The 21,078-nt window shown below is 41.4% G+C and overlaps 1 protein-coding gene across 5 annotated transcripts; it reads left to right on the top strand.

The window, feature by feature from the left end:
• Positions 1–2,250: 2,250 nt before the first annotated feature.
• LOC121531713 (CCR4-NOT transcription complex subunit 2) lies at positions 2,251–19,853 on the top strand. 5 transcript variants are annotated; one of them, XM_041837112.2, is made up of 15 exons: positions 2,251–2,475; positions 4,001–4,180; positions 14,221–14,293; positions 14,565–14,709; positions 14,983–15,153; positions 15,302–15,381; positions 15,612–15,737; positions 16,146–16,270; positions 16,592–16,709; positions 16,880–17,036; positions 17,180–17,241; positions 17,417–17,466; positions 17,607–17,707; positions 18,017–18,161; positions 18,857–19,853. In XM_041837112.2, the coding sequence occupies exons 2-15, from the start codon at positions 4,013–4,015 to the stop codon at positions 18,941–18,943; spliced, it is 1,608 nt and encodes a 535-aa protein (XP_041693046.1). In that variant the 5' UTR covers positions 2,251–2,475; positions 4,001–4,012; the 3' UTR covers positions 18,944–19,853. The 5 variants fall into 5 exon arrangements, with proteins under 5 accessions (XP_041693046.1, XP_041693045.1, XP_041693041.1 ...); XM_041837111.2 differs by having other exon boundaries at positions 16,116–16,270; XM_041837107.2 differs by having other exon boundaries at positions 2,252–2,475; positions 16,113–16,270.
• The last annotated feature ends 1,225 nt before the right edge of the window (positions 19,854–21,078 follow it).

The following is a 21,078-nucleotide window of genomic DNA, read 5'->3' as shown; positions in this document are numbered from 1 at the left end:
TTTTCTCTGGAGGCCAGGAAGGAGCTGGTAAGACATAAATTACTGGCGGTTTTAGATTTCAGTGATGTTATATATATGCAGGCCTCAACCACTACCCTGAGAGCACTTGATTCAGTATATCATGCGGCCCTCAGATTAATTAACAATCAAAAACGTCTAACACATCATGGTGATCTCTACAGCGCGGTTGGTTGGTCGTCATTGACCTTGCGTAGGCTTAAACACTGGTATACACTGGTTTATAAGGCCATACTGGGTAAAATGACACTTTATCTCATTTCTTTTTTAATCAGGTCAATAAATAAATATCAATCACGGTCCCGTTCTCATTTGCTTTTAACAGTACCAAGAATTAGAACAGGGCATGGTAGAAATAGTTTTAGTTACTCAGGTCCATGGTCCTGGAATTCTCTCCTGAACATTTTCAAATGTAATGATCTAGTCACATTGGTGGAGTTTAAACACTTGATTGATGTAAATATCATAGAAGAGTGTAATTGTCTTTAGGACAGCTGTTTTCTAGTTATGACATTCGTGTTTCTTTACGTAATATGTAATTGTTGTACTGTATTTTACATTTTACATTTTAGTCATTTAGCAGACGCTCTTATCCAGAGCGACTTACAGTTAGTGTGTCTATAGTTTTTTTTCAATGTTGTGTTTGTGTATGTAAGTCATTTTGTCTGAAACTTTGTTCCCCCTGCTGCTGTTGGACCAGGTCTCTCTTGAAAAATTGATTTTATCTCAATGAGAAAAACCTGTATAAATAAAGGCAAAACAAAATAAAATTTGAAGAACAAAATTAAAACCCTCATAAACTTTTACAGATGCACAATTGAGAGCATCCTGTCATGCTGTATCACTGCCTGGTAGGGCAACTGCAACGCCCGCAACCACAGGGCTCTCCAGAGGGTGGTGCGGTCTGCCCAACGCATTACCGGGGGCAAACTACCCGCCCCCCAGGACACCTACAGCACCCGATGTCAAAGGAAGGTCAAAAAGATCATCAATGACATCAACCACCCGAGCCACTGCCTGTTCATCCCGCTATCATATAGAAGGCAAGGTCAGTACAGGTGCATCAAAGATGGGACCGAGAGACTGAAAAACAGCTTCTATCTCTAGGCCATCAGACTGTTAAACAGCCATCATTAGCACATTAGAGGCTGCTGCCTATAGACATAGACTAGAAATCACTGGCCACTTTAAGAAATGGAATACTAGTCACTTTAATAATGTTTACATATCTTGCATTACTCATCTCATATGTTTATACTGTATTCTATACTATTCTACAGTATCTTAGTCCATGCTGCTCTGTCAATGCTCGTCCATATATGTATATATTCTTAATTCCATTCCTTACTTAGATTTGTGTGTATTGGGTATATGTTGTGAAATTGTTAGATTTTCATTTTCATTTACGTCATTTAGCAGACGCTCTTATCCAGAGCGACTTACAAATAGATATTACTTGTTAGATGTTACTGCACTGTTGGAGCTAGAAGCACAAGCCTTTCGCTACACCCGCAATAACATCTGCTAAACACGTATGTATGTGACAAATACCATTTGATTTGATGAACAATAAGAATACTTGCAGATGTTTTAAAAGAGGGGTTGGCAACAACCGGCCCATAAGTTATTTTTTTGTCCAACCAAAGTACATTTAATTTATTTTTGGGTTAAAAAAGATCACCAGGAATTCAGTAAAATAATAAATACAAAAATATAGAAAATCTGTATTCCCACAAGTATTCCCACAAAAAAAAAGAGACGTGATCGTGTCTCAATGTAAGCAAGGTATGAAATGATTGTTATTTTCCAATATCATAAAAAAAACGTTTGGCTTAGTTGTGGTCAATTTGCAGTGTACAAATTATTATAATTATGTTCTGGCCCCCCGACCATCCGCTCCGACAAAAATCCGCCTGTGGTTGAATGTTGTTGCCTACCCCTGCTTTAAAATGTTATAAATACACATAATTGGTATCACTTTTTAAATCCTTTAATGGCATGGGTGAGGTGATTCGTAGCTAGTGAGAGACACATATCAATATGATATGGGGATACAGCATAATATCTAGGCTACTACTACTGCGATATTATATGCCTAGGGTTCATTGCCAAACCTCTATGTTTTGAAAATGACCGAAGTGGGAGTGGCTTATTATGATTTTTGGATTTGTTTACCTTCTGAGTTTGTTGATGCACTGATCATTGTCTACAACTGATTAGTGAGGTGAGTTCACCCAACAATACATGTATCTATAACAACTATATTGCTGACTATTCAAATACATTCTGTAGAGTATTAGCCACGATGTACCCACATAGGTAGAACGTTCATAATTTGTGTGCGGAAATGGTTAGGAGGTTGTAGAGAGGTCAGAGGGTAAAGGTTATTCACCCAGGACTCTCGATTGTAGAATACACAGCCATCTTGGATATACGAGCAGAAGGGAAATTAATGTGGTGAGTTTTTTTTCTTCTCCCCCCCCCGCCCCCACCCCACCCCACCCCCCAATATAAAACCATTTGGTCCGACTCAAATCGTTGCATGACAACACATTCATCTTTGTAGTCCTTGCCGTTCGGTTCGGTATGTTTTGGACTGGTTCGCGAATTTCAATTCGAACTGTCTTCTACGCTCTGTTTTTGTCTGTGGCTGCTAGCGTGAATTGAGACCGAGAGGTAGCTAACGTTACTGGGATTGGGAAGTGGATAGGAGGCAAAGTAGGCCCAACCTGCACATCACTACCTATGGGCAAACAGACTGCCTGACAAGGGTTGTCACAGCTAGTTGTTGAAGCAAACTTATTATAATCACACTCACGCTGTATTGTTAGCTAGTTAGCTAACTTTAGCTAGCTAGGATATAAACAATAACAATCATCTAACGTTACTAGCTAGTTAATAGCTATAACGTTAGCTAGCTCGCTTGTCTGAGTCCTGTAACCCAAATGCATTACTTAAAATCCATTGCATTACACCGGCACACCAAGCCACCTTGCCGGACCCCTTCGGTTCTCGAGAGCTATCTATCTCTCCTGTAACCGGTCCATATTATTTGCATCCCTCTATTTTGTTCGCTTTACTTGATAGGTAGCTAGCTATTTAGATATTTATGTTGTCTTGATTAGCTACCTAACTTTGTTAGCCACAACATGCTAAAGCCAAGGATAAACAAACAATGTATCCAGTCACGCAACTTGGCCACGCGAGAGTGGGTGGCTGTTTAGCTAGTTAGCTAACTACACTGCAAAATATAATGTGGCATGTTCATGTTGATACCCTTCCCCCTGAGGCTCCACTACTACACTGGCAGCAATCATCTAGCTAGCACAACAAGCATCTTCCTAGTTTTGTAATGCACTTATTTAAATAGTTGAACACCAGTGTCAGAGACGACCTCATTCAATGTGAAAATAATAAATGTGTGTAGGGCCATTTTAAATATGAATAGATATGGCTCCATGTTCACAAGGTGAGAAAGTGTCAGAGAGGGTTCTTGGATTGAAGGAACATTTGGTGTGGAGAATAACTGGAATTGGTTGTGAATTTAGTGGCACCTGAGCAGAAGCTTGTTGAATTGTGCTGAGGCAATGCTGCAGGGATGCACACAGTTTTTGTATGTTGACCAATGCAATTAAACAGTGGAAAATCATCACTTTAAAAGCGATTGTAATTGTTTTGCTGTAAGGCACACTGTATGCGCACATTGCGCAAGGTGTGTGGGCGTGTAGTTGTCTGGTGGTGAGATGTGAGGTTGGACTAGTTGAAACTGAAAGTGTAGTAGACCATTGTCATAGGACTAACGGTAGGCTACTGCATAACTGTTGTGTTTCACTCCTGTCCTGTCCATGATAGTTTAAAAAAATATGAAATGAACAATGTTTTGTCAATTAATGGATGCAGGCATGCTGGTTGACAAAGACTCTTTCTATGGACTTTTCGGAGTTGAAATACTAAAACCTGTTCCTTTATCTCACTTCTGCAGGTGACAAACGGAATGTTCAGTGCTACGAGAAAGAAGTTTGTAGAGGGGGTCGAAAGCGACTACCCTGATGAGGGCATGTACTACAGCCAGCCGTCGATGTTCTCACATAGGTCGGACAAAGACTTAAGCGCTCTTTCTGCTCGATCACACGTCCCTAGTACAGCTCCCTTTGAACTTGAAGTGAGTACATAACATTTTCACACGTTTCTTCTATTATTTAAATCTGTTGATGCGTATTTGTCATATTTAGTGAGATTTAGGCTAATCCATTATCCTACACTCCCCTCCGTATTTATTTGGATTTAGAAGCTAAAACTTTTAATTTGGCTCTATACTCCAGCATTTTGGATTTGAGATTAAATGTTTCATATGAGGCGACAGTACAGATGTCACCTTTGATTTGAGAATATTTTCATACATATCTGTTTTACCGTTTAGTAGGGCTGGGAATTGCCAGGGACCTTACGATATGATATTATCACGAGACTTTGGTGCCGGTACGATATGTGTTACGATTCTATATGTATTGCGATTCGTTACTGTGATTTTATTGCGATTTGATGTTCCAAACATATTGCTCACCATACTGTATGTCTGCTGCAGATGGATAAAAGAGCCATGAGAAAACGAGTTTTGATCAGTCATGGAAATAAAAGTGCTGAAAACAAATTGACTCCCTATTTAAAAAGAAGATGGAGAACAAGCTATGAAAGGAAAATACTGGAGTTTGGGTGCAGGTACAGCCAACTAGCGCAAAAAATTATATTTCGATATTGTCAATATGATACGATACGCTATATCGTCAAAAATAATAATATGTAACTGCATCGATTCCTCCTCCCCCCATAGTCCTAGTACGCAATGACTACATCAAGCTTGTGACTGTACAAACTTGTTGGTGCATTTGCAGTTTGTTTTGGTTGTGATTCAGATTATTTTGTGCCAAATAGAAATTAATGGTGAATAATGTATTATGTAATTTCAGAGTCACGTTTATTCTAAATAAGATTAGAATATGTTTATGAACACTTCTACATTCATGTGGATGCTACCATGTTTACGGATAATGAATGAATCGTGAATAATGATGAGTGAAAAAGTTAGAGGCACAAAGATCATACTCCCAAAACATTCTAACCTCTCACCAATAACAGGGGAGGCTAGCATTTTGTAGGGGGTATGATATTTATGCTTTCTCACTCATCATTATTCAAGATTCAGTCATGATTATCCATAATCGTGGTAGCATCCACAATGTAGAAGTGTTTACAAACATATTATATTCTTATTTACAATAAAATAGACTCCAAAATGACATAATACATTATTTACTATAAATCTTTATTAGGCACAACATACAGTGCCTTCAAAAAGTATTCACACCCCTTTACTTTTTCCACATTTTGTTGTGTTACAGCCTGAATTTATAATAGATTAAATTGAGATTTTTTTTTGTCACTGGCCTACACACAATACCCCATAATGTCAAAGTGGAATTATGTTTTTTGAAATTTTACAAAGTCATTAAAAATGAAAAGCTTAAATATCTTGAGTCAATAAGTATTCAACCCCTTTGTTATGGCAAGCCTAAATAAGTTCCGGAGTAAAAATGTGCTTAACAAGTCACATAAGATGCATGGACTCACTCACTGTGTGCAATAATAGTGTTTAACATGATTTTTGACTATCTCATCTCTGTACCCCACACATACAATTATCTGTAAGGTCCCTCAGTTGAGCAGTGAATTTCAAACACAGATTCAACCACAAAGACCAGGGAGGTTTTTCAATGCCTCGCAAGGAAGGGCACCTATTGGAAGATGGGTAAAAAAATAAATATATATATATTTGGATGGTGTATCAATACACCCAGTCACTACAAAGATACAGGCGTCCTTCCTAACTCAGATGCCGGAGAGGAAGGAAACCACTCAGGGATTTCACCATGAGGTCAATGGTGACTTTAAAACAGTTACAGAGTTTAATGGCTGTGATAGGAGAAAACTGAGGATGGATCAACAACATTGTAGTTACTCCACAATACTAACCTAATTGACAGAGTGAAAAGAAGGAAGCCTGTACAGGAAAAAAAAAATATTCCAAAATATGCGTCCTGTTTGCAACACTAAAGTAATACTGCAAAAAATGTGGCAAAGCAAATAGAGCTGTCCCTGACTAAAAAAAAACTTGGTTGACAGTCGTCTGTGTATTTTTCAAACGTGTATTTTTCAATATTTAGACACACCCTATGTGTTTGAATAAAATCAACTATATGCACTGAGCTTGTCTGACACGTTAAGTGCACTGTTTGATTAAATAATTAAGACACACAAATGTCTCGAGGGAGCCCGATGGCCACACTGTGCAAAAAAATAATGACGTGTGCCAGTGTGAGAGGCGTACGTTGTCTCTCTCCTCCCTGATTGCAGTGAAAGAGCTCCAAACCACAGCGTGTTTATCGCGCTGTTTGTGCTGAAGCTGCAACATAATTTCAGCCATTTCATTTCTTACTTGTTTCTCTGACTGAAAAGTTCTGCTACCGAAATCCCTAATTTGTTTAGGAAAAACATTCCCCCAACCCTTGCTCTCTTTATGTGAAACATATAAGCATCGCCTGCATGTGACCAATAGGGCCTGACGTATAGCCTATCATAATCACATCAATAAATTGGTTATAACAAACTCTGAACACCGTAACACGTGACAGCAAAATGGATGTGGAGGACGTGAACAATAAACTCGAAACGGGCTAATGTTTACTGGTTGCTCAGGAGGGAAAGGGGAAGTCAGATCTGTGGAAGACATTTGACTTACACTGAACAAAAATAAACTTAACATGCAACAATTTCAAAGATTTTACTGAGTTACAGTTCATATAAGGAAATCAGTCAATTGAAATGAATTCATTAGGCCCTAATCTATAGATTTCACATGAATGAGAATACAGATATGCATCTGTTGGTCACAGATACCTTTTTAAAAAGGTAGGGGCGTGGATCAGAATACCCATTAGTATCTGGTGTGACCACCATTTGCCTCATGCAGCGCAACACATCTCCTTCGCATAGAAACAGGCTGTTGATTGTGGCCTGTGGAATGTTGTCCCACTCTTCAATGGCTGTGCAAAGTTCTTGGATATTGGCGGGAACTGGAACAAGCTGTCGTACACGTCGTTCCAGAGCATCCCAAATATGCTCAATGGATGACATGTCTTGTGAGTATGAAGGCCATGGAAGAGCACACTTCTCCAGTGTGCCAGTGGCCATAGAAGGTGAGCATTTGCCCACTGAAGTCGGTTATGACGCCGAACTGCAGTCAGGTCAAGACCCTGGTGAGGACAACGAGCACGCAGATGAGCTTCCCCGAGACGGTTTCTGTCAGTTTGTGCAGAAATTCTTAAGTTGTGCAAACCCACAGTTTCATCAGCTGTCCGGGTGGCTGGTCTCAGACGATCCCGCAGGTGAAGAAGCCGGATGTGGAGGTACTGGCTGGCGTGGTTACACATTCTCTAAAACGACATTGAAGGCAGCTTATGGTAGAGAAACTAACATTAAATTCTCTGGCAACAGCTCTGGTGGACATTCCTGTAGTCAGCATCCCAATTGCACGCTCCCTCAACTTGAGACATCTGTGACATTGTGTTGTGTGAGACAACTGCACATTTTAAAGTGACCTTTTATTGTCCCCAGCACAAGGTGCACCTGTGTAATGATCATGCTGTTTAATCAGCTTCTTGATATGCCACACCTGTCAGGTGGATGGATTATCTAAGTAAAGGAGAAATGCTCACTAACAAAGATGTAAACAAATTTGTGCACAATATTTGAGAGGAATAATGTTTTTGTGCGTATGGAAAATTTCTGGGATCTTTTATTTCAGCTCATGAAACGTGACCAACACTTTACATGTTGCGTTTATATTTTTGTTCAGTGTGGTTGTGGAAACTACAGGGAGGGCATAGGAGCAAGCGTTTTGTCAGTATTATGTGTGCCAAACAGGTGCTGTTAGATTACAATATTATTTTTACTGACCATTTGAAACAGTGTAAATAACACTAAATACATTCTAAGTGTACCAGAAAGTGAGTGCTAACGGTAAAATATATATATATCCTTTATTACAGCTGACTAAAAACAGTTGCATACATTAGTGAATTGAGGTTTATTTATTGTTTAATTATTTAATGCTCCCTTCATTATTGAATAAAAAATAAAATGCTTGATTGCATTTCAAAGCATGAATAACTCGTATGCTGTGATGACATGAACAAATGAATGATTGATACAGTAGCATATACAGTATATTGAAATATAGGCCTAACTAAGTTACGGTATTAAGACTAAACAGGACGCATGCTTAGGCCTACAGCTCGATGGTGGTTATACAAGGCTACTAAGCTACTACACGAAGGCTACTAATGATAATTACATTACTTATTATAATGATGATCATAATAATAATTGTAATAACAATAAGAGATCAAGAAAAAGGAGGGTATAGGAGCGAGAGCTGTGTAACATATTATTTGTGACAAACAGGTGCTGTTAGATTACAATATTATTTTTCTGCCCGTTTGGAACAGTGGAAACAACACAAAATAAATTATATGTAATAGCAGCGATCCTGTGAAAAAAAAAAGTGTAAAGCCTTTTAATACAGCATAGCAAATAATAAAAACAGACGAATTTGTGAAATTGGTTTATGCAACATTTTGCAGTTGCGTGAGGCTTGGTGCTCATGGAATCAGTAGGCTATTAAACAAACACTTAAACAGGCAACAGAAGCAGGATCTGTCTTATTTTGTAGATACAGTGCATTCGGAAAGTATTCAGACCCCTTGACTTTTTCCACATTTTGTTACGTTACAGCTTATTCTAAAATGTATTAAATTATTTTTTTCCCTCAAAAATCTACATACAATACCCCATAATGACAAAGCAAAAACTGTTTTTTAGACATTTTTACAAATGTATATAAAAAAAAAAACGGAAATACCTTATTTACATAAGTATTCAGACCCTTTGCTATGAGACTCGAAATTGAGCTCAGGTGCATCCTGTTTCCATTGATCATCCTTGAGATGTTTCTACAACTTGATTGATAGTCCACCTGTGGTAAATTCAATTGGTTGGATATGATTTGGAAAGGCACACACCTGTCTATATACAGTGGGGGAAAAAAGTATTTAGTCAGCCACCAATTGTGCAAGTTCTCCCACTTAAAAAGATGAGAGAGGCCTGTAATTTTCATCATAGGTACACGTCAACTATGACAGACAAAATGAGAATTTTTTTCTCCAGAAAATCACATTGTAGGATTTTTAATAATAATAATAATATGCCATTTAGCAGACGCTTTTATCCAAAGCGACTTACAGTCATGCGTGCATACATTCTTGTGTATGGGTGGTCCCGGGGATCGAACCCACTACCTTGGCGTTACAAGCGCCGTGCTCTACCAGCTGAGCTACAGAGGACCATAATTATTTGCAAATTATGGTGGAAAATAAGTATTTGGTCAATAACAAAAGTTTCTCAATACTTTGTTATATACCCTTTGTTGGCAATGACACAGGTCAAACGTTTTCTGTAAGTCTTCACAAGGTTTTCACACACTGTTGCTGGTATTTTGGCCCATTCCTCCATGCAGATCTCCTCTAGAGCAGTGATGTTTTGGGGCTTTCGCTGGGCAACACGGACTTTCAACTCCCTCCAAAGATTTTCTATGGGGTTGAGATCTGGAGACTGGCTAGGCCACTCCAGGACCTTGAAATGCTTCTTACGAAGCCACTCCTTCGTTGCCCGGGCAGTGTGTTTGGGATCATTGTCATGCTGAAAGACCCAGCCACGTTTCATCTTCAATGCCCTTGCTGATGGAAGGAGGTTTTCACTCAAAATCTCACGATACATGGCCCCATTCATTCTTTCCTTTACACGGATCAGTCGTCCTGGTCCCTTTGCAGAAAAACAGCCCCAAAGCATGATGTTTCCACCCCCATGCTTCACAGTAGGTATGGTGTTCTTTGGATGCAACTCAGCATTCTTTGTCCTCCAAACACGACGAGTTGAGTTTTTACCAAAAAGTTCTATTTTGGTTTCATCTGACCATATGACATTCTCCCAATCCTCTTCTGGATCATCCAAATGCACTCTAGCAAACTTCAGACAGGCCTGGACATGGAGAACTTGCACAATTGGTGGCTGACTAAATACTTTTTCCCCCACTGTAAGGTCCCACAGTTGACAGTGCATGTCAGAGAAAACACCAAGCCATGAGGTCGAAGGAATTGTCAGAAGAGCTCCGAGACAGGATTGTGGGAGGCACAGATCTGGGGAAGGGTACCAACAAATGTCTGCAGCATTGAAGGTCCCCACGAACACAGTGGCCTCCATCATTCTTAAATGGAAGAAGTTTGGAACCACCAAGACTGGCCGCCCGGTCAAACTGAGCAATCGGGGGAGAAGGGCCTTGGTCAGGCAGGTGACCAAGAACCCAATGGTCACTCTGACAGAGCTCCAGAGTTCCTCTGTGGAGATTGGAGAAACTTCAAGAAGGACAACCATCTCTGCAGCACTCTACCAATCAGGCCTTTTTGGTAGAGTGGCCAGACGGAAGCCACTCCTCAGTAAAAGGCACATGACAGCCCGCTTGGAGTTTGCCAAAAGGCACCTAAAGACTCTCAGACCATGAGAAACAAGATTATCTGGTCTGAAACCAAGATTGAACTCTTTGGCCTGAATGCCAAGTGTCACGTCTGGAGGAAACCTGGCACCATCCCTACGGTGAAACATGGTGGTGGCAGCATCATGCTGTGGGGATGTTTTTCAGTGGCAGGGACTGGGAGACTAGTCAGGATCGAGGGAAAGAGGAATGGAGTAAAGTACAGAGAGATCCTTAATGAAAACCTGCTCCAGAGTGCTCAGGACTTCAGACTGGGGCGAAGGTTCACCTTCCAACAGGACAACAACCCTAAGCACTCAGCCAAGACAACGCGGGAGTGGCTTCGGGACAAGTCTTTGAATGTCCTTGAGTAGTCCAGCCAGAGCCCGGACTTGAACCCGATCGAACATCTCTGGAGAGACCTGAAAATAGCTGTGCAGGGACACTCCCCATCCAATCTGACAGATCTTGAGAGGATCTGCAGAGAAGAATGTGAGAAACTCTAGACCACCTTTACTCCACACACAGAGACGCATACAAAGCTCTCCCTCGCCCTCCATTTGGATAATCTGACCATAACTCTATCCTTCTGATTCCTGCCTATAAGCAAAAACTAAAGCAGGAAGCACCAGTGACTCGGTTAATAAAAAAGTGGTCAGATGACGCAGATGCTAAGCTACAGGACTGTTTTGATAGCACAGACTGGAATATGTTCCGGGATTCTTCAGATAGCATTGAGGAGTACACCATATCAGTCACTGGCTTCTTCAATAAGTGCATCGATGACGTCGTCCCCACAGTGACCGTACGTACATACCCCAACCAGAAGCCATGGATTACAGGCAACATCCGCACTGAGCTAAAGGGTAGAGCTGCCGCTTTCAAGGAGCGGGACCCTAACCCGGACGCTTATAAGAAATCCCGCTATGCCCTCCGACGAACCATCAAACAGGCAAAGAGTCAATACCAGACTAAGATTGAATCGTACTACACCGGCTTTGACGCTCGTCGGATGTGGCAGGGCTTGAAAACTATTACAGACTACAAAGGGAAGCACAGCCACGAGCTGCCCAGTGACACAAGCCTACCAGACGAGCTAAATCACTTCTATGCTCGCTTCGAGGCAAGCAACACTGAAGCATGCATGAGAGCACCAGCTGTTGCGGATGACTATGTGATCACGCTCTCCGTAGCCGATGTGAGGAAGACTTTTAAGCAGGTCAACATTCACAAGGCTGCAGGGCCAGACAGATTACCAGGACGTGTACTCCTAGCATGTGCTGACCAACTGGCAAGTGTCTTCACTGACATTTTCAACATGTCCCTGACTGAGTCTGTAATACCAACATGTTTCAAGCAGACCACCATAGTCCCTGTGCCCAAGGACACTAAGAAAACCTGCCTAAATGACTATCGACCCATAGCACTCACATCTGTAGCCATGAAGTGCTTTGAAAGGCTGGTCATGGCTCACATCAACACCATTATCCCAGAAACCCTAGACCCACTCCAATTTGCATACCGCCCTAACAGATCCAAAGATGATGCAATCTCTATTGCACTCCACACTGCCCTTTCCCACCTGGACAAGAGGAATACCTACGTGAGAATGCTATTCATTGACTACAGCTCAGCGTTCAACACCATAGTGCCCTCAAAGCTCATCAATAAGCTAAGGATCCTGGAACTAAACACCTCCCTCTGCAACTGGATCCTGGACTTCCTGACGGGCCGCCCCCAGGTGGTAAGGGTAGGTAACAACACATCTGCCACGCTGATCCTCAACACACGTGGGCCCCTCAGGGGTGCGTGCTCAGTCTCCTCCTGTACTCCCTGTTCACCCATGACTGCATGGCCAGGCACGACTCCAACACCATCATTAAGTTTGCTGACGACACAACAGTGTTTATTATTTATGCATAGTCACATATTACCTCAATTACCTAGACTAGCCGGTACCCCCCTGTATATAACCTCCCTATTGTTATTTTACTGCTGCTCTTTAGTTATTTGCTTTTATTCTTTTAGAAAATGCATTGTTGGTTAATGGCTTGTAAGTAAGCATTTCACTGTAATGTCTACACCTGTTGTATTCGGTGCATGTGGCAAATAAAATTTGATTTGATCATGTTATGGGTATGCTTGTAATCATTAAGTTCTGGGGAGTTTTTCAGGATAGAAAAGAAACGGAATGGAGCTAAGCACAGGCAATATCTTAGAGGAAAACCTGGTTCAGTCTGCTTTCCACCAGACACTGACACTGGGAGATGAATTCACCTTTCATCAGGACAATAATCTAAAACACAAGGCCAAATCTACACTGGAGTTACTTCCCAAGAAGACAGTGAATGTTCCTCAGTGGCGAGTTATAGTTTTCACTTAAATCTGCTTGAAAATCTATGGCAAGACCTGAAAATGGTTGTCTAGCAATGATCAACAACCAATTTGACAGAGCTTGAAGAATTTTGAAAATAATAATGGGCAAATGTTGCACAATCCAGGTGTGGAAAGCTCTTAGAGATTTACCCAGAAAGACTCACAACTGTAATCGCTCCCAAAGTGATTCTAACATCTATTGACTCAGGAGGTTGAATACTTATCTAATCAAGATATATTAGTGCTTTATTTTTCATAAATGTTTTACAAATGTTAGAATTGTCCTTCCACTTTGATATTACAGTGTATTTTGTGTAGATCGTTGACAAAAAATGACAATTCAATCCATTTTAATCCCATTTTGTAACAACAAAATGTGGAAAAAGTCAAGCAGTGTGAATACTTTCTGAAGGCACTGTAATCTGAAACACAACCAAAACAAACTGCAAATGCAGACTAACAAGTTCATTGCGTGCTAGGAATATGGCACAAAATACTACACTTTTGACTACTTTAATACACACACAAGTGAATTTGTCCAAATACTTATGACACCTTCAAATGGGGGGACTTGCGTTTCTAAACGGTACAACAGATACTTATGAAAATAACCTCAAATAAAAGGTGACATTCTGTACTGTCGCCTCATATGAAACGTTTGATCTCAAAATGCTGGAGTATAGAGCCAAATTAAACGTATTAGCTTCACCACCCAAATAAATACATAGGGGAGTGTATATGCCTAACTTTAGACTGCTGAGCCACTCAGTCATCTGAGGCACTGCATCGCAGTGCTAGAGGCATCACTACAGACCCGGGTCCGATCCCGGGCTGTATCACAACCGGCCGTGATCGGGAGTCCCATAGGGCGGCGCACAATTGGCCCAGCGTCGTTCGGGTTGGCCCATCATTGTAAATAAGAATTTGTTCTTAACTGACTTGCCTAGTAAAATAAAAAAGATATAACTTTGCCTTAGCATTGATTATGTTATTATTATCCTTGAAATTGAATACCCAAATTCCAGTGTAATTCCAATGTAATGTGATTTGTAAAGAATGGTATATGAACAGCCCTAATGTGCAATTATGTGTTGTTGATAAAGGCATTGTCATCTGTGGCTATTCTTGTTTCCAGTCCTCCCCCCTCTCATTATGTGGTTTACCTCTTTCTTCTCCTACTCCAGATGCTCTCGTCTCCCTCACCGTCGTCATCAGGTCAACTGTCCCAGCTTGGTGCCAGTTTATACGGCCCACAGAGTAAGCTGGCTGCATCTGTTTTCAGGGTCTTTCCTACTAAGGCCATAATACATTTATGTCTAAAACAATTCGGTAGTCAAGTCATACCTGGAGCTATTTGATCAATTAAAATAATGACCGTATATACTTGATAAATATACCCAATTCTAAACAGACTTCAACACTATTCCCTTAGGCACTTCTTGTTGATCTCAAAAGATTGCTATAAGAGATATCCAATCTCATGGTCACTTTGGAAGAGTGTTTACTGTTTCTATTTCTCGTGTTGCAGGTGCACTAGGCTTCTCGATAAGGGGCATGGGCAACAACACTCAGTTAAACCGCAGCTTAACGCAAGGCACCCAGCTACCGAGCCATATCACCCCCACCACGGGGGTGCCCACCTTGTCCCTCCATACCCCACCTTCGCCAAGCAGGTGTGTGGAAGAGATGAGACGTGAGACAGAAATGCTGGCGAGAGAGATAGCTTTGGCAATGTAAACAAATGTTTCCCATGCCAATAAAACCCATTGAATTGAATTGAGATATTCTGGAGATAGACATATAACACATAAGCCAGTGTGTTTGAATGCCAATAATTAGTTAGCCAGTCAGTTCAGTTCAGTGGTTCCAGAGCAGGACAGGACATTATTAGTAAAATCATCATCTGGCTTCATATCAATCTCCAACCCATTATGTGTCCTCGACAGGGGGATCCTGCCGATGAACTCGAGGAACATGCTAAACCACTCCCAGGTGGGCCAGGGCATCGGGATGGGCAGCAGCAGGACCAACAGCATGGGCAGCCCCAACCGCAGCTCCCCCAGCATCATCTGTATGCCCAAACAGCAGCCTGCACGGCAGCCCTTCACCATCAACAGGTACACAGTCACACGTTCTGGCTGGCCATACAATTGAAAGATCTGCTGTTCTCAACTCTCTGTATAAATCAATAGTTTTTTGTGATGATTGGAAATAGATATTAAGTGCTCCAGTTGGAGGCTAAAGTTGTCCTCTGTATTTCTGTAGCATGTCAGGATTCGGAATGAACCGAAACCAGGCGTTTGGGATGAACAACTCGTTATCAAGCAACATCTTTAATGGCACAGGTTAGTAGTGTGTCTCTTCATAATAACCAACTATCTGATGCTCAGTCTGGCCATTGATTGAAACATCACACTCAGGCCGGTTTTACCTGTATGTTTTCTGGCAAGTTTTTATAACGTCCACTTACCTATCCATTCACACAATCAATAAGACACACAGTCAGCATGAATAGTAACATACATTTACCTACCCATATGGCTTTCTTACAAGTCTTTAACCCTCCCCCTCACAGACGGCAGTGAAAACGTGACAGGGCTAGACCTGTCCGACTTCCCTGCGTTAGCAGACAGGAGTCGGAGGGAAGGAAGCGGAAACCCAACGCCGCTACTCAACCCACTAGCTGGAAGGGCCCCCTATGGTAAGAACTCTTTATAGTGCACTAGCAAGGATTTATAATTGTGGACTAAACTAGGAGGGCTACCTATAGTAAGGGCTCAACGTAGTGCACTAGAAAGAAGGGCTCCCTGTAAGAAGAGTTCATTGTAATGCACTAGGCTTGGATGCTAAGGGCACTTGGCAGTGCACGTGTAAAAGCATCAGACACATCACATTACTGTGGGCCAGTCAGTACTGCTAGACACATTCCCATTGTAAATACTCAGTTCACTTGTCTCTCTTCAAATATAAACTGTGGCGAGTCATGTGATGAAGAAAGGGAAAAGGCCTTCTCCAATGGTGTGTGTGTATATAACCCAAGGCTAAACTTCTTTCTCATTGTGGTGATTTATTTAAGAAGCCTCTTCTCTTCATCTCATGACCTCATCAGTTGGCATGGTGACGAAGCCATCAAATGAGCCGACGCAGGATTTCTCCATCCACAACGAGGACTTCCCTGCACTGCCTGGTCCCAACTACAAGGACCCTACTTTGAGCAACGACGACAGCAAGACAGTGAGTCACACAGACAGACAGGCTTCCTTTAGCCTGGTTAGCCTGTCTGTTTTCCTTGGTCGTTGTCATGCCAAACATGGATAAAGCAGAAACGGACAGGCAACCAGGCAAGGCCTCCTTATGTTGAGCAGCAACAGCTTTTATTTATTTTTATTTAACCTTTATTTAACTAGGCAAGTCTACTGCATATTCAAGTGTTTCACCTTATAGTTAGAAGAGCGGACATCTTATATTAAAAGCAATGTTCCATGATGTCATGTGGGTTATAGATGTAATAAAAATAAGATAATTATTAATTAATTAGTTTTTTGCTTTGTTCAGAACCTAAACTCTACAGGCAAGAGCACGTCCAGTGCAGATGGGCCTAAGTTCCCCGGAGACAAGACGACCTCGGCACAGAACAACAACCAGAAAAAAGGGATCCAGGTGTTACCTGACGGTGAGCCCTCTCAACCAATCACACCTCTCTGTCTCGACCTGGGTGGGTTTTGAGATGGTTCCTGCATGACTGTTGGCCAGTGGTGTTGTCCAAACTTTACACTAGCTGGAGGGAAAGCTCTACTTGGTTATTATTATTTTCCCTAAGTGTGGCTTTTCCTACCTCTGTAGGGCGGGTGACGAACATTCCCGGGGGAATGGTGACGGACCAGTTTGGGATGATCGGCTTGCTGACATTTATTCGAGCGGCGGAGACGGACCCGGGCATGGTGCACCTGGCACTCGGGAGTGACCTCACAACACTGGGACTCAACCTCAACTCTCCAGAGTAAGATGTCTGCTCTGTCTCAACGTTAGGTTGAAGGGATACATAACTCAAAAATCTACGTTTTGTCAGATGTTCTTATTCATCAAAAGTGGTCTTAAGTTAAGTCCATGTTGAGAGTAACATGTCCTCTCCTCTCCTGACAGAAACCTGTACCCCAAGTTTGCTTCCCCCTGGGCATCAGCACCGTGTCGACCTCAAGACATTGGTAAGACATTATCCTGACCACACACGCACACTGAAACACACCAAGATGCACGCCAAGACACATACACCAGGATAGTCCACTCAGTTGCCACAACTGCCACTGTTTTCCACCAAAACGCACACACCCGCACCCCGCACTGAGCCTGTTGGTGACCCTGGTGCAACCTCTCTTTCAGACTTCCACGTCCCGTCTGAGTACTTAACCAACATTCACATACGGGACAAGGTAGGTGATGAATCAGTAATCTAACCAGTTTGTGTAACACCCCATTTCATGTGGTATTGAGCTTATGCTCTTGAAGAAAACACAATGTCATCATTAGATAAACAAATGATGGTGTTGATAAAGACGTCTCTCCTCCTCAGCTGGCAGCTATAAAGCTGGCTCGTTACGGTGAAGACCTGCTGTTCTATCTGTACTACATGAATGGAGGAGACCTGTTACAGCTCCTGGCAGCGGTAGAGCTGTAAGTAGCACATCCAAACTACTACTGAAGGCATTGAACTTACTTTGTAGTATAGAGTGCCTTGCTCAGAGAAGTGTCTTTTATTTAGATATGATCCATGGTCGGACTCCCAAAAGTGATTTTAGAGATATATTACCTCACCGTAACGCCCAGCATCACTTTTAGGTTTTCTTTCAATAGTTGTCCAAAGTTCCACAGTTCTTTCCATAGGTTGTTATCAATAAGCGATTTGTGCGTCTTTTCTTTAGTGACTTCACTGTGCAGTAATGGGATTTCTCTCTCTCCTGTCTGTGCCTGGTGTTGGTGCAGCTTCAACCGGGACTGGCGGTACCACAAGGAGGAGCGGGTGTGGATCACGCGGGCGCCGGGCATGGAGCCCACACTAAAGACCAACACCTACGAGAGGGGGACCTACTACTTCTTTGATTGTCTTAACTGGAGGAAGGTAGCCAAGGTAAAGGTGTTGGCTTTAGTATATGCTATCCTCAATCAATACACTTAACATTAAAGGGATCGTTCAGGATTTTGGCAGTCTACTTCCCCAGACTCCGATTAACTCTAGTATACAATGTTTATGTCTCTGCGTCCAGTATGAAGGAAGTTAGATGTAGTTTCGTGAGCCAATGCTAACTAGAGTTAGTGCAATGCTAACTAGAGTTAGCATGCTAGCTGTTCTCATAGACGTCCAGTCATTGTGCTAACACTAGTTAGAAATTGCGCTAACGCTAGTTAGCAACTTCCTTCAAACTGCACGCAGTGACATAAAAATGGTATCCTCGAGTTCGTCTGACTCTGGGTAAGTAGATAAAGGGCTTCATTGCCAAAATCCCAAACTATCCCTTTAAGAGAAAGCTTTATGTGTGTGCCTTTTAGATTTAGATGTATGCCTTGAGTTGTGAATCTCCTTAGATGGAGTTACGTGTTTGACATACTAGTTTTGTTTTGGGAACTTGTAAGTGTTTAACGTTGGTTCTGACCCTCAAGAAAGGCTTGTAAAAAGGCTCAAGATAGGCCTTCTGTATCTCTCGGTTACTGGTGATGTCACACTGAGTTTTCAGTTCTTGATGATCAGTAGTCTCACTCGGGCCATATAAACTCAGCAGGAATCTTCCATTTCCATTGCTGATTGTGTGTTCTCAATCCCTTCAGGAGTTCCACCTGGAGTACGACAAGCTAGAAGAGAGGCCCCACGTCCCGTCTACCTTCAACTACAACCCAGCCCAGCAGGCCTTCTGAGGCCCAGTACAGTACAGTCCCAGGGGAACTGCTGTCCCTGCACACCTCCCTCCCAGCCTGAGGAGGGTGCTGTGGCCCAGGCATCCATCCTGGTTTTTATTCCTTGAGGATCTGGTTAAAATGACTGCAGAGGAGGCGCTCACCACTGTATAAGGGTGGGGAAAACTGAGCCCTGCCTTTCCCAAATGATGTGCTGCCCAAACACCTATATCTGTTCTGTTTTTATTCCTTTAGTTTCCTCGTTTTTGGAGGGGGTTGAGCAGGGTCTGTGTTTTGTTTACCTCTGAATAAGAAGACTGACTATACCGGCACACTTTACAGTGACAAAACAAGGGTTATGCCTCATTTTTTCAACAACAAAAAAAGTGTTAAGAACAGACAAAGGTGGGGAAGGCTAAGCCAACAAGTACCATCCCAGACGTGAGAATGAAAGGGCGGAAGAAATGCAATGTTCTTTGTTGCACTATTTAGTAATAAAAGAACACAAAGATTGTTTGTGCTTTTTTAAGTGAATTACACTCCCTCATGTTTTGTTTTGGAAAGATGAGCAGCCTGTCTACACATCTCTCTCTCTCCACTTCTCCTTTCATCTCTCCTCTTGTACATTCCCTCTTTTCTCCTCAACCGGCCCCACATCCCTTTCTTTCCTTTTGACAGGTATTTTCTGTCTGGTGTCAATATAGACACAGATCAGATACTTTCTTTAGTGAATGTTCTCACAACCTGTGGACAACCCTTACAAGGGTTGTTAGATTACCTAACCAGCTTCATTGTTCCAGAGCAAGCAAAACACTTTCCAGTCTTTGTTACGATTTTGTAATAAATGTGTAAAAATATATATTTTTATGTTTGAACATCACATGAATAGTGATATGTATGTCTGAATGTGTATATATTATATATGTGTATGTATATATATATATTTATATATGTATATGTGTATTTATATATGTGTGTGTGTATATATATATGTATATGTGTATTTATATATGTATGTGTGTGTATATATATATATATATATATATATATATATTTATATATGTATGTGTGTGTATATATATATATATATATATATATATATATGTGTGTATGTGTATTTATATATATATGTATGTGTATATATATATATATATATATATGTATATATATATATATACACGTGTGTGTGTGTGTGTGTGTGTGTGTGTATATATATTGGAGAAAAAAATTGCCCTGCCTTGTACCTCGTTTTTAGGAAGTCAGCATGGATGCAATATGTGGATAAAATAGGACATTTCTGGATCTGCTGGACAGGGCGTCGCACTCGGCACCGTGAGCACTTACGAAGAATTACAAATAAAGACGAACGAGGAAAGACCTGATTCTCAGCTAAAACAAGGAAATCCACCCCCAAACAAACCGACTAGTCAGTCCAAAGCAAGAGAACAGATGGACACATTTCACTTAAAGCTGTTTAAACAGCAGCATTTCATAGGAAATTGAAAAATTAATAATAATTTTAAGAATAATGAATACAGACCAATCTTGTATTTTCTGAAGTTCAAAGCCTCTTTTCTTTGTAATAAAGCAGAAAAGGCTTTCCTGAACTACTATTGTGTGGCGTCTGATTTCTGAGGGAAGGAGACATTCTGACATTTTAAATCTTCACATGGGTCTTGATGAAAACCAAACAAATTTGACACTGAATTTATATGAAATGATATCCCCCTTCCAGTGGTCCTTGGAGTTGTATATGTATTATCTGTGTATTACTGACCTGTTGATACACAATTTAAAGGACAGTCACAGACAGGACCATCTCGGGTCCAGTGTTATTGAATGACAGAAGGAGTAGGGAGGGATGGAATGTGTAGGGCTAATATATACTGAACAAAAATATAAATGCAACATGTAAAGTGTTGGTCCCATTTTTCTGAGGTGAAATAAAAGATCCTAGCAATATTCCATATGCCCAAAAATGTATTTCTCTCATATTTTCACAAATTTGTTTACATCCCTGTTACTGAGTATTTGTCCTTTGCCAAGATAATCCATCCACTTGACAGGTGTGGCATGTCAAAAAGCTGATCATTACACAGGTGCACCTTGTACTGGGGACAATAAAAGGCCACTCTAAAATGTGCAGTTTTGTAACA

Source organism: Coregonus clupeaformis, chromosome 19 (genome assembly GCF_020615455.1).
Source record: "Coregonus clupeaformis isolate EN_2021a chromosome 19, ASM2061545v1, whole genome shotgun sequence".
Lineage (NCBI taxonomy): Eukaryota > Metazoa > Chordata > Actinopteri > Salmoniformes > Salmonidae > Coregonus > Coregonus clupeaformis.
This window is presented reverse-complemented; position numbering and strand designations above follow the sequence as displayed.